General features: G+C 44.1%; 1 protein-coding gene across 3 annotated transcripts in view; it reads right to left on the bottom strand.

Moving 5' to 3' along the window:
• Positions 1-14,684, bottom strand: part of spryd3 (SPRY domain containing 3) — a 104,877-nt gene that overhangs the window by 46,482 nt on the left and 43,711 nt on the right. For all 3 annotated transcript variants that reach the window (XM_029622580.2, XM_029622582.2, XM_029622581.2), the window contains exons 5-6: positions 14,269-14,404; positions 7,404-7,592 (exon numbers count right to left, since the gene is read on the bottom strand). In XM_029622580.2, the coding sequence (XP_029478440.1) occupies positions 7,404-7,592; positions 14,269-14,404 (325 nt within the window). The remainder of the gene's footprint in view (positions 1-7,403; positions 7,593-14,268; positions 14,405-14,684) is intronic.

Below are 14,684 nucleotides of genomic sequence, written 5' to 3'. Positions count from 1 at the left end.
AGAACACATTCTTATTTTCAATGATGGCCTAGGAACGGTGGGTTAACTGCCTTGTTCAGGGGCAGAACGACAGATTTTTACCTTGTCAGCTCGGGGGATCCAATCTTGCAACCTTACGGTTAACTAGTCCAACGCTCTAACCACCTGCCTCACGAGGAGGCTGCCTGTTACGCGAATGCAGTAAGAAGTCAAGGTAAGTTGCTAGCGAGCATTAAACTTATCTTATAAAAAACAATCAATCATAATCACTAGTTATAACTACACATGGTTGATGATATTACTAGTTTATCTAGCGTGTCCTGCGTTGCATATAATCGATGCGGTGCGCATTTGCGAAAAAGGACTGTCGTTGCTCCAACTTGGACCTAACCATAAACATCAATGCCTTTCTTAAAATCAATACACAGAACTAAATATTTTAAAACCTGCATATTTAGCTAAAAGAAAGGTTAGCAAGCAATATTAACCAGGTGAAATTGTGTCACTTCTCTTGTGTTCATTACACGCAGAGTCAGGATATATGCAACAGTTTGGGCCGCCTGGCTCATTGCGAACTAATTTGCCAGAATTTTACGTAACTATGACATAACATTGAAGGTTGTGCAATATAACAGTAAAATTTTGACTTAGGTATGCCATCCGTTATATAAAATACGGAACGGTTACGTATTTCACTGAAAGAATAAACATTTTGTTTTCTAAATGATAGTTTCTGGATTTGACCATATTAATGGTCATATTAATGTTATAATTAACATATTATAATATAAATAACATATTAATGTTATTATGTTATAATTAAGTCTGATTTGATAGAGCAGTCTGACTGAGCGATGGTAGGCACCAGCAGGCTCGTAAGCATTCATTCAAACAGCATTTTTGTGCATTTTGCCAGCAGCTCTTCACAATGCATCAAGCATTGCGCTGTTTATGACTTCAAGCCTATCAACTCCCGAGATTAGGCTGGTGTAACCGATGTGAAATGGCTAGCTAGTTAGCGGGATGCACGCTAATAGCGTTTCAAACATCACTCGCTCTGAGACTTGGAGTAGTTGTTCCCCTTGCTCTGCATGGGTAACGCTGCTTCGAGGGTGGCTGTTGTCGATGTGTTCCTGGTGCCAGCCCAGGTAGCGGCGAGGAGAGGGATGGAAGATATACTGTTACACTGGCAATACTAAAGTGCCTATAAGAACATCCAATAGTCAAAGGTATATGAAATACAAATCGTAGAGAGAGAAATAGTCCAATAATTCCTATAATAACTACAACCTAAAACTTCTTACCTGGGAATATTGAAGACTCATGTTAAAAGGAACCACCAACTTTCATATGTTCTCATTGTAACGGCTTTCTAATGGTGAAGGAGAGTCGGACCAAACTGCAGCGTGTCTATTGTGATTCATCTTTAATAAACAAACGTAACACACAACAAAACACTAACACTACAAAACGAAAACCGAAAACAGCCTATACAAGTGTCTACTAACCTCTAACCAGGACATCAAGACACACAGGACAATCACCCACAATACAACCAAAGAATATGGCTGCCTAAATATGGTTCCCAATCAGACAACGGTAAACACCTGCCTCTGATTGAGAACCACTTCAGACAGCCATAGACTCTCCTAGAACACCCCACTAAGCTACAATCCCACTATACACACATTCCAAAATCCCAAGACAAAACACACCACAATACAAAAACTCTATGCCACACCCTGGCCTGACCCAATACATGAAGAAAACACAAAATACTTAGACCAGGGCGTGACACTCATGTTCTGAGCAAGGAACTTAAACGTTAGCTTTCTTACATGGCACATATTGCACTTTTACTTTCTTCTCTAACACGTTGTTTTTGCATTATTTAAACTAAATTGAACATGTTTCATTATTTATTTGAGGCTAAATTGATTTTATTGATGTATTATATTAAGTTAAAATAAGTGTTCATTCAGTATTGTTGTAATTGTTATTATTACAAATAAATAAATAAAATTGGCCGATTAATCGGTATCGGTGTTGAAAAATCATAATCGGTCGACCTCTAATACATACGTAGGTAGGTATCTACACACACACACACAGTTGAAGTCGGAGGTTTACATACACTTAGGTTGGAGTCATTAAAACTCATTTTTCAACCACTCCACAAATTTCTTGATAAACAAACTATATTTTTGGCAAGTCGGTTATGACATCTACTTTGTGCATGACACAAGTAATTATTCCAACAATTGTTTACAGACAGATTATTTCACTATCACAATTCCAGTGGGTCAGAAATTTACATACACTAAGTTGACTGTGCCTTTAAACAGCTAAATGTCATGGATTTAGAAGTCTCTGATAGGCTAATTGATATAATTTGAGTCAATTGGAGGTGTACCTGTGAATGCATTTCAAGGCCTACCTTCAAACTCAGTGCCTCAGTTTCCCATGACATCATGGGAAAATCAAAAGAAATCAGTCAAAACTTCTGGGGAAAAAATGTAGACATCCAAGTCTGGTTCATCCTTTGGATCAATTTCCAAACGCCTGAAGGTACCACGTGCATCTGTACAAACAATAGTACGCAACTATGAACACCACGGGAGCACGCAGCCGTCATACAACTCAGGAAGGAGACACGTTCTGTCTCCTAGAGATGAACGTACTTTGGTGCGGAAAGTGCAAATCAATCCCAGAACAACAGCAAAGGACCTTGTGAAGATGCTGGAGGAAACCGGTACAAAAGTATCTATATCCACAGTAAAACGAGTCCTATATCGACATAACCTGAAAGGCCGCTCAGCAAGGAAGAAGCCACTGCTCCAAAACCGCCATAAAAAGGCCAAACTAAATTTTGCAACTGCACATGGGGACAAAGATCCTACTTTTTGTAGAAATGTCCTCTGGTCTGATGAAACAAAAATAGCTCTGTTTGGCCATAATGTCCATCGTTATGTTTGGAGGATAAAGGGGAGGCTTGCAAACCGAAGAACACCACCCCAACCGTGAAGCACGGGGGTGGCAGCATCATGTTGTGGGGGTGCTTTGCTGCAGGAGGGACTGGTGCACTTCACAAACTAGATGGCATCATGAGGTAGGAAAATTATGTGGATATATTGAAGCAACATCTCAAGACATCAGTCAGGAAGTTAAAGCTTAGTCGCAAAAGGGTCTTCCAAATAGACAATGACCCCAAGCATACTTCCAAAGTTGCGGCAAAATGGCTTAAGGACAACAAAGTCAAGGTATTGGAGTGGCCATCACAGAGCAGAACTGAAAAAGCGCGTGGGCCAAAATTCACCCAACTTATTGTGGGAAGCTTGTGGAAGGCTACCCAATTTAAAAGCAATGATACCAAATTCTAATTTGAGTGTATGTAAACTTCTGACCCACTAGGAATGTGATGAAAGAAATAAAAGCTGAAATAAATCATTCTCTCTACTATTATTCTGACATTTCACATTCTTAAAATAAAGTGGTGATCCTAACTGACCTAAGACAGGGGATTTTTACTAGGATTAAATGTCAGGAATTGTGAAAAACTGAGTTTAAATGTATTTTGCTAAGGTGTATGTAATATTCCGACTTCAACTGTATACACACACACACACACACACACACACACACACACACACACACACATACACTGCATCGGAAAAGAAGTTGGGCAGAATTGGACCACCCTATAATATAATATATGTATGATAACTTTTCTATTACATTGATTCTATGAGTTTGACTCAGTTTATCTCAAGAACATAAACTATAACAGCAATGTACATTTGAAAATGGAGGACATAGCCTATGTTATTATAGAGATGAAAACTTGTGGTGGATGGGTTTAGGGTTTTGCTCGACAGGCCTGATGCTGACAGTTGGTAAACAGCTGGGATCTGATACCCACTTATCTAAACAGGGGCGCCCATCCCGCCAACTGCAATGTAAACAGTGTTCAAAGACAAGGACTCCATGGAAGGCAAGTCAGTGCCATCACCATTGTACTACTCTGCATTCTGTGGCTTTGCACTTCTCAATTCAAGCCCCATAAAAATCACATCATTGGGAAATTGAAAAAATATGGAACAACTCTGCCTAGAGGTGGTCGTCCGACCAAACTGAGCAATCGGGCAAGAAAGACCGTGGTTAGGGAGGTGATCGAGAACCCACTGACCACTCTGACAGAACTACAGAGTTCCTTGGCTGAGATGGGAGAACCTGCCAGAAGGACAAATGTCTCTACAGAACTTCACCAATCTGGGCTTTATGGGAGAGTGGCCAGACAGAGGCCACTCCTGAGAAAGAGGCACAACACCACGCCTGGAGTTTGCAAAAAGGCATGTGAAAGACTGAGATCATAAGCCAAAAGATTGTGGTCTGATCAGACAAAAATGTAACTCTTCGGCCTAAATGCAAAGAGCAATGTCTGGAGAAAACCAGGCATAGCTCATCATCAATTAACACTGTCCCTACCGTGAAGCATGGTTGTGGCAGCAACTTTTCAGCAGCAGGGAATGAGAGACTGGTAAGGATAAAGGGAACAATGAATTGTGCCACATACAGGCAAGTCCTTGATGAGAACCTGCTTCAGAGTGCAAACAACCTTAGACTAGGGTGAAGATTTACGTTCCAACAGGACAATGACCCCAAGCATACAGCCAAAGCAATGCTGGTAATGGCTTCAGAACAAGAATGTTAAAGTCGTTGAGCGGCCCAGCCAAAGCCCAGAGTTGAATCCCATTGAAAATCTGTGGAATGACTTGAAGATTGATGCTCACTGCTGCTCCCCATCTAACTTAGCAAAGCTTGAGAAAATTCCCAAATCCAGAAGTGCAAAGCTGATACAGACATACCCTAGACAACTCAACGCTGATACAGACATACCCTAGACAACTCAAAGCTGATACAGACATACCCTAGACAACTCAAAGCTGATACAGACATACCCTAGACAACTCAAAGCTGATACAGACATACCCTAGACAACTCAAAGCTGATACAGACATACCCTAGACAACTCAAAGCTGATACAGACATACCCTAGACAACTCAAAGCTGTAATCACCACCAAAGGTGCTTCTACAAAGTATTGACTCGGGGGTGTAAATTACATATCTGTACTTCATTTTTAAAACATTTGCAAAAATGTCTAAAAATATGTTTTCACTTTTTCATGATGGGGTATTGTGTATAGATGGGTGAGAAAAAAATGTTTTAATCCATTTTGAATTCAGGCTGTAACAACAAAATATGGAATAAGTCAAGGAGTAGGAATACATTCTGAAGGCATCATAATTCTTTGTTCCTTTTCCACCATCTGTTAGGACGGTTATCATTCAGAATCAGAACAGTTTTTATAGTTTTGAATAACAACACATAGAAGTATTCCATTCTGTGGGAAAGTTTACAAATGGTGATAATGACAAAGTAAACAATGCCAGGAAAGAATACGGTACAATAATGTAGGCCTAAGTGGTATAAAATGATAAGACGCCCATCCGCGATACAAACTGTATAGCTATGTCATCGGAAACTTTCACTGGAAAGCTCCGTTGCATAGCTACAGTACATACGAAAGAGGGATAGTATTTGCATGGCTTCTAATTACTATACATCAGATTAATACTCTCAATCAACGGAGGGACTAACATGACATGTGGGGGGAAACCCCCCCCCCCCCCCACACACACACGTCTGACGCACGCACACACACTGTTTAGAAAACTATGAGACTAGCCAGGTGTTTTTTACGGAACAATTGTTAACACATCATGAGAGAGAGGTTTGCTTCTCACCAAAAGAGATACAAGTTTGAAGTATTGGTTTTCATTTGCTGAATGTTGAAACTAAAAACCCACAGAGATCCACCCAGGGCTATTAAAGTGCAACTATCGCCCTGATATTCCAAGTAGGTTATTTAGAGAGCCAGGCAAGCTCTTTCAAGTGCAGCTCAAAGTATTTGAAATGAAACAAATATTAGTTGAACCCGGGTCTGTTCAGATTCAGAAACAACTGTTGTACTAGTCTTCGTGTGAAGAGGATGGTTGTAATGTCATGTTAAAAGACCTAAGAGACCAGTCTCAGATCTCCACCCGAAAAGACCTTGAGCTTGTCAAAACTCGCCCTTATCTGTTTCCAGCATCAACAGAACCACCATCAACACCCTCTCCTCATGTTGATGAGGGCTACTTTACTCACTTGCTCCTAAAGTAAGACACAAAAAAAGGAACTAAACAAAATGGTCGCCTGCAGGACACACACAAACACAGCTGAACACCCCAGCTGTGAAAACCTCCGACCACATGAGACGGAGTAAAAGATTCCTTGGAGTCCCGCTACTCCCCTTATTGAATTTTTACAACCTGGTGAGCTGCCAGGCCTTGGCTCGTACCATCCCGTTCCGTGCCACTGCCAAGCATTAGTCCAGGAAAGCAGAGCTCAGAAATAGTTTGTCTTAACCCGCAGACCCTCTTTTATGACCTCAGTCTACCCTTACCACTTACAGATGATGGTCTCTCTCAGTCGTCTCAACTGGAGGTGTCACGACCTGTGGATAAACAAATCTGTCACGTCAACCCGTGTGCGCGCGCCCGCCCGCATGCCTCTAGTATCAACATATATAACCTGGATTCTTTGAATCTCTCCGTATTAGAGATGAGGGGGGTCTGATCTACGTACCCACAACACAAACATAATCCAGGATGTTACCGTTTTTCTTAACTTTCCTAAACACTGCTGGGAAACTAACAGAAACAGCAGCCAAATCCATCCTGACACCCACTACTGGCTGTCGCAATCAACGGCACCTTGGCACACAAATGCACAAATGCAAGTGGGAAGGTGCCAGCTAACAACATCACTAATTGACACAGTTTTACTGTTTGCCAAGGTCTTGTGGAGTCAAGAAGCTAGGGCAGGGAGGGGGAAGTCATAATTGGGGCAAAACCTCTCTTCAAATCCCCATTCCTGCAACCACTTCCAGTAACAGCCACCAGATACCTACATGTCTAAAACAATTGTCAATCGTCTGGAAAAAAGGCTTGTTGGCCAAAACTTGTCCATTGTGCCTGCTGATAATAAAACTATATAAAACCTAATACTTCATTTGCGAGTGCTGTTCGTCTTTTTCATACATGTCAGTCATCTGTTGGCCATGCATGTTCCTCCAAAACTGGCCATTCAGTAGCTTGTGCCCTTGTGGCCTGTTGGTTGTGTTACGTTGAAGTGGTTACAGAAAGACAAGGGCAGTAATGCAGGTGTGTGTGAGCGCATGCGTGCGTGTGTGTGCGTGTGTGTGTGTGTGTGTGTGTGTGTGTGTGTGTGTGTGTGTGTGTGAGAGAGAGCGCAGTCATTCCAGCAGCATAAAAAGGGAGTGGCAGAATGGGAGGACGCTGTTCTGTATTACTCCTTACCGTGCCAGTGACCCTGATGTCGTAGAGACGTCCCCAGTCGTCCTCGTGGCTGTCCACCATCATGATGCTGTCGGCCTCCTCCATGTCCCACTCTGCCTGGAGGTCCAGCCTCACTTCCTCTCCCAGAGAGTGCATCCCGATTGCTGGGAACAGGCCCTCCGCCGCTGCAGGGAACACCAACGAGCCCACCTGGAACAAAACACACGGAGGTCGGAAGCATGAGCGTACACAGACACGCGCGCACACACACACACAGACATACAGGCGTAGACACACACAGGATGTCTTAGCTCTTCTTCTCAAGGATGTTAGGCTTAAGGTTGGAACAGAAGCACTAGGTTCTAGAACGCCAGCTAACTGTAAATGACCTTTCTTCATATTATTACATTTTAGAATGTTGATTTACGATGGCCTGCCATGCTTGTTTCTCAAGACGTTTTCAGATCAATTCTATTTGACTAATGGTTGTAAACTCTTAGATCTTATTTTTATACTGGTCCATCGCGTCCTACAAATGAGATCACATCATTGACCTCTCCCACCTTTCAAACTTTTCCCCACCTGTCAATTTGGCCAATGCTGTATTTTAAATTAAGCAAGCAAGAGCAAGGTTGGTTCTGTCCTCGAATAGGCTAACAGTAAAACAATCTTAAATACAGTGACCGTACGTACATATCATCCAACCAGAAGCCATTGATGACAGGCAACATCCGCCCCGAGCTTAAGGCTAGTCCGGACGCTTAAAATAAATCCTGCTACGCCATCAGACGAACCATCAAACAGGCAAAGCTTCAATACAGGACTAAGAATAAATCCTACTACACCGGCTCTGACACTCGTCGAATGTGGCAGGGCTTGAAAGCTATTATGGACTACAACAGGAAACCCAGCCACAAGCTGCCCAGTGGCGCGGGCCTAACAGACGAGCTAAATGCCTTTTATGCTCACTTCGAGGAAAGCAACACTGAAGCATGCATGAGAGCACCAGCTGTTCCGGACGACAGTGTGATCACGCTCTCCATAGCCGATGTGAGCAAGATCTTTAAACAGGTCAACATTCACAAAGACATGGGGCCAGACAGATTACCAGGACTAGTACTCCGTGTATGCACGGACCAACTGGCAAGTGTCTTCACTGACATTTTCAAGCTCTCCCTGACCGAGTCTGTAATACCAACATGTTTCAAACAGACCACCATAGTCCCTGTGCCCAAGAAAGCGAAGGAAACGTGCCTAAATGATTACCGCCCTGTAGCACTCATGTCGGGAGCCATGAAGTGCTTTGAAAGGCTGGTCATGGCTCACATCAGCACCATCATTCCGGAAACCCTAGACCCACTCCAATTCGCATACCGCCCCAACAGAGCCACAGATGACACAATCTCAATCTCACTCCACACTGCCCTTTCTCACCAGGACAAAAGGAACACCTATGTGAAAATGCAGTTCATTGACTAGAGCTCAGGGTTCAACACCATAGTACCCACAAAGCGCATCACTAAGCTGAGGACCCTGGGACTAAACACATCCCTCTGCAACTGGAATCTGGACATACTGACGGGCAGCCCTTAGGTGGTAAGGGTAGGTAACAACACAACGCTACGCTGATCCTCAACACTGGGGCCCCTCAGGGATGCGTGCTTAGTCCCCTCCTGTAATCCCTGTTCACCCACAACTGCGTGGCCAAACATGACTCCGAAACCATTATTAAGTTTGCTGACACACAACAGTGGTAGGCCTTATAACCGACAATTATGAGACAGCGTATAGGGAGGTCAGAGACCTGGCAGTGTGGTACCAGGAAAACAACCTCTCCCTCAATGTGAGCAAGACAAAGGAGCCGATTGTGGACTATAGGAAAAGGAGGGCTGAACAGGCCCCCATTAACATTGACGGGGCTGAAGTAGAGCGGTTAGAGAGTTTCAAGTTCCTTGATGTCCACATCACCAACAAATTATCATGGTCCAAAAACACCAAGACAGTTGTGAAGAGGGCACGACAACTTTTCCCCCTCAGGGGACTGAAAAGACTTGGCATGGGACCTCAGATCCTCAAAAAGTTCTACAGCTGCATCATTGAGACCATCCTGACCGATTGCATCACTGCCTGGTATGGCAACTGCTCAGCATCTGACGCTACAGAGGGTAGTGCGTACGGCCCAGTACATCACTGGGGCCAAGCTTTCTGACAAGACCTATATACTAGGCGGTGTCAGAGGAAGGCCCAAAAATGTGTCAAAGACTCCAGTCAAGGGCCTCCCGGGTGGCGCAGTGGTCTAGGGCACTGCATCGCAGTGCTAGTTGAGACTCTGGGTTCGCGCCCAGGCTCTGTCGCAGCCAGCCGTAACCGGGAGGTCCGTGGGGCGACGCACAATTGGCCTAGCGTCGTCCGGGTTAGGTCGGTAGGGATATCCTTGTCTCATCGCGCACTAGCGACTCCTGTGGCGGTCCGGGCGCAGTACACGCTAACCAGGTCGCCAGGTGCACGGTGTTTCCTCCGACACATTGGTGCTGCTGGCTTCCGGGTTGGATGTGTGCTGTGTTAAGAAGCAGTGCGGCTTGGTTGGATTGTGTTTCGGAGGACGCATGGCTTTCGACCTTCGTCTCTCCCGAGCCCGTACGGGAATTTGTAGCGATGAGACAAGATAGTAACTACTAACAATTGGATACCACGAAATTGGGGAAAAAAGGGGGTAAAATTCAACAACAAAAAAGAGAGAGAAAAAAAGACTCCAGTCATACTGTTCGCTCTGCTACTGCATGGCAAGCAGTACTGGAGTGTCAAGTCTAGGACCAAAAGGCTCCTTAACAGCTTCTACCCCTGTATGCTCTCATTGGCTGGCCCTCACTACATATTTGTCGCCAAACCCACTGGCTCCAGGTAAGTCGTTGCTAGGTAAAGCCCCACCTGATCTCAGCTCACTGGTCAATATAGCAACAAACACCTGTAGCATGCGCTCTAGCGCATGCTTTTCCCCCTCAGGGGACTGAAAAGACTTGGCATGGGACCTCAGATCCTCAAAAAGTTCTACAGCTGCATCATTGAGACCATCCTGACCGATTGCATCACTGCCTGGTATGGCAACTGCTCAGCATCTGACGCTACAGAGGGTAGTGCGTACGGCCCAGTACATCACTGGGGCCAAGCTTTCTGACAAGACCTATATACTAGGCGGTGTCAGAGGAAGGCCCAAAAATGTGTCAAAGACTCCAGTCAAGGGCCTCCCGGGTGGCGCAGTGGTCTAGGGCACTGCATCGCAGTGCTAGTTGAGACTCTGGGTTCGCGCCCAGGCTCTGTCGCAGCCAGCCGTAACCGGGAGGTCCGTGGGGCGACGCACAATTGGCCTAGCGTCGTCCGGGTTAGGTCGGTAGGGATATCCTTGTCTCATCGCGCACTAGCGACTCCTGTGGCGGTCCGGGCGCAGTACACGCTAACCAGGTCGCCAGGTGCACGGTGTTTCCTCCGACACATTGGTGCTGCTGGCTTCCGGGTTGGATGTGTGCTGTGTTAAGAAGCAGTGCGGCTTGGTTGGATTGTGTTTCGGAGGACGCATGGCTTTCGACCTTCGTCTCTCCCGAGCCCGTACGGGAATTTGTAGCGATGAGACAAGATAGTAACTACTAACAATTGGATACCACGAAATTGGGGAAAAAAGGGGGTAAAATTCAACAACAAAAAAGAGAGAGAAAAAAAGACTCCAGTCATACTGTTCGCTCTGCTACTGCATGGCAAGCAGTACTGGAGTGTCAAGTCTAGGACCAAAAGGCTCCTTAACAGCTTCTACCCCTGTATGCTCTCATTGGCTGGCCCTCACTACATATTTGTCGCCAAACCCACTGGCTCCAGGTAAGTCGTTGCTAGGTAAAGCCCCACCTGATCTCAGCTCACTGGTCAATATAGCAACAAACACCTGTAGCATGCGCTCCAGCAGGTATATTTCACTGGTCATCCCCAAAGCCAACACCTACTTTGGCTGCCTTTCCTTACAGTTCTCTGCTGCCAATGACTGGAACGAATTGCAAAAATCACTGAAGCTGGAGACTTATCTAGCCGCCACTAACTTTAAGCATCAGCTGTCAGAGCAGATTACCGATCACTGTACCTGTACACAGCCCATCTGTAAATAGCACACCCAACTACCTCATATTGTTATTTTTTATGCTCTTTTGCACCCCAGTATCTCTACTTGCACATCATCATCTACACATCTATCACTCCAGTGTTAATGCTAAATTGTAATTATTTCACCGCTATTGCCTTACCTCCCTAATCTTACTACATCTGCACACACTATACATAGATTTTTCTATTGTGTTATTGACTGTACGTCTGTTTATCCCATGTGGAACTCTGTTGTTTTTTGTCGCACTGCTTTGCTTTATCTTGCAGTTGTAAATGAGAACATGTTCTCAACTGGCCTACCTGGTTAAATAAAGGTGAAATAAATATTTTTTTTAAATAAAAATACCCCCAAGCCAAAAGACTGCTGCACAATTAATCAAATGGCCAACCGGACTATTGACACTGACCCCGAACAGACGTTCGTTTTTACACTGCTGCTACTTGCTGTTTATTATCTATGCATAGTCACTTTACAAATCACCTTAACAAACCTGTACTCTGCACATTGACTCAGTATTGTTATGGAATTTTCTTGTTTTACTTTTTGATTTTATTATATATTTTTGTATCAGAAAAAAATATGCCTACCACATTACCTATCCATCAATCACACTTAGCCAATTGATCCGAAATAACCTAGATATAAAAAAATATATAAAATCAAAAAGTAAAACAAGAAAATTCCATAACAATACTGAGTCAATGTGCAGGGTACAGGTTTGTTAAGGTGATTTGTAAAGTGACTATGCATATATAATAAACAGCGAGTAGCAGCAGTGTAATAAAAAAAAAAATATCAGACGATTACTCACCATTTGCCTACCACTTTACCTATCCATCAATCATACTTAGCCAATTGATCAGAAATAACCTAGAATAAGTTCCTGGACTATTTACATTGACAAGGCCCACCCTACCTTTTGTTTTTACACTGCTGCTAGTTTGTACTATATATACTTTATTTAGTAAATATCTTCTTAACTAATGCATTGTTGGTTAAGGGCTTGTAAGTAAGCATTTCACGGTAAGGTCTGTTGTATTCGGCACGTGACAAATAACATTTTACTTGATGACCAAAGTATATGTTCACCTGCTCATTGAACATCTTATTCTAAAATCATGGGCATTAATATGGAGTTGATACCCCTTTGCCGCTACAACGGTCTCCACTCTTCTGGAAAGGCTTTCCACTAGATGACGGAACATTGCTGCAGGGACTTGCATCCATTCAGCCACAACCGCATTAGTGAGGTCAGGCACAAATGGTGGAAGATTAGGCCTGGCTTGCAGTCGGCGTTCCAATTCATCCAAAAGGTGTTCGATGGGGTTGAGGTTAGGCCAGTCAAATTCTTCCATAACGATCTCGACAAACCATTTTGTATGGACCTCGCCTTGTGCACGGGGGCATTGTCATGCTGAAACAGGAAAGGGCTTCCCAAAAACTGTGGCCACAAGGTTGGTAGCACAGAATCATCTAGAATGTCATTGTATGCGGTAACATTAAGATTTCCCATCACTGGAACTAAGGGGCCTAGCCCGAACCATGAAAAACAGCCCCAGACCATTATTCCTCCTCCACCAAACTTTACAGTTGGCACTATGCATTCGGGGAGGTAGTGTTCTCCTGGCATCCGCCAAACCCAGATTCGTCCATCGCACTGCCAGATGGTAACGTGTGATTCATCACTCACGAGAACACGTTTCCACTGATCCAGAGTCCAATGGCTGTGAGCTTTACACTGCGCATGGTGATCTTAAGCTTGTGAGAGGCAGCTCAGTGTTGTGTGCTGTCTTGTGCTGACGAACAGTTCTTGTACTGACGTTGCTTCCAGAGGCAGTTTGGAACTCGGTTGCAAGTGTTGCAGAGGACAGACGATTTTTCACTCTATGCGCTACAGCACCCGGCGGTCATGTTCTGTGAGCTTGTGTGGCCTACCACTTCGCGGCTGTGACGTTATTGTTCCTAGACTTTTCCACTTCACAATCACAGCACTTACAGTTGACCAGGGCAGCTCTAGCAAAGCAGAAATTTGACGAAATGACGGAAAGTCATGTTGAAAGTCACGGAGGTCTTCAGTAAGTCCATTTTACTGCCGATGTTTGTCTATGGAGACTGCATGGCTGTGTGCTTGATTTTATACACCTGTCAGAAACAGGTGTAGGAAGGAGGTGTCCACATACTTTTGTATACATAGTGTGTGTGACCAACGAGTTGTAGCCTAGTTTTTCCTGGGACTCAACAAGGAATAGCTGGAAGGCCTGCTGAGAGGCAAGCGGAGGTATGTACTTGCGCAGGAGAACAGTGAAGATAGATAGGCTAAAGATCATCAACCTATTTAGAAGCTCATTCATAAGCATAATTCGTAGGCTAAATATAAGGCCTAATACTGCAGTGAATTAACCACCCATGTTTTGCAAGACAGAACAAATCTCTGCCGGTTTAAAGAGTGTACTCAGAATTCAAACGTGGTGTCAGCATTGACCACCTGCTTCACTAAAATTGATCAACGGTTAATCATTATGTACAGGTAACTGACAAAATAATGAAGAAAATTAGGGATACAAAGTATCAAAATTATTGCCTCTGCCCTTCTTGGGTATTAACAAGGCTTAGCGACATTTGACCTAGCTTGTAAAACACATTCATTCCCCTTTAAGCAGCGGTCAAGAGCACTGAAGTTAAGCCCCTATTATTTGATGGTCTCTCATTGTGGAACTTGGGCAAAAGCAAGGAGCAACTCACCTCTTTGCCATTCTTGGTGAAAAAGACCGTGGTCAACCCAGCCTCGATGGTATCACAGTATATTCCACAGCCAATCCTGTCACCACGGTTGCATTTGGGCCCAAACTGCTGGCCCACAGGGTTCCCATCGTACAGCCTATACATAAGAAAAAGGATAACAGTGACTCATTGAGCCTTATTCACACTGGACAATGCCGTAGGACATTATCATGCCTGTGGTGTAAATATTTTTGTGGTGGTAAAAAAAATAGACATTGGTCTTAAAAATGGGACTTCCTGCTAAAATAAAGGTAAAATAAATAAATAAAAATAAGGTCCATAGCATCTCTGAAAGTCCCTGCAATTAGCCTACATCCATAACAAAACATCTTAGAGGTCAAACTGAGGAGCTGGTATGACTGAGGCCTACTTGCGGT

Source organism: Oncorhynchus nerka, linkage group LG20 (genome assembly GCF_034236695.1).
Source record: "Oncorhynchus nerka isolate Pitt River linkage group LG20, Oner_Uvic_2.0, whole genome shotgun sequence".
Lineage (NCBI taxonomy): Eukaryota > Metazoa > Chordata > Actinopteri > Salmoniformes > Salmonidae > Oncorhynchus > Oncorhynchus nerka.
The sequence above is the reverse complement of the archived record's forward strand: the minus strand, read 5'-3'. Positions and strand labels throughout refer to the sequence as shown.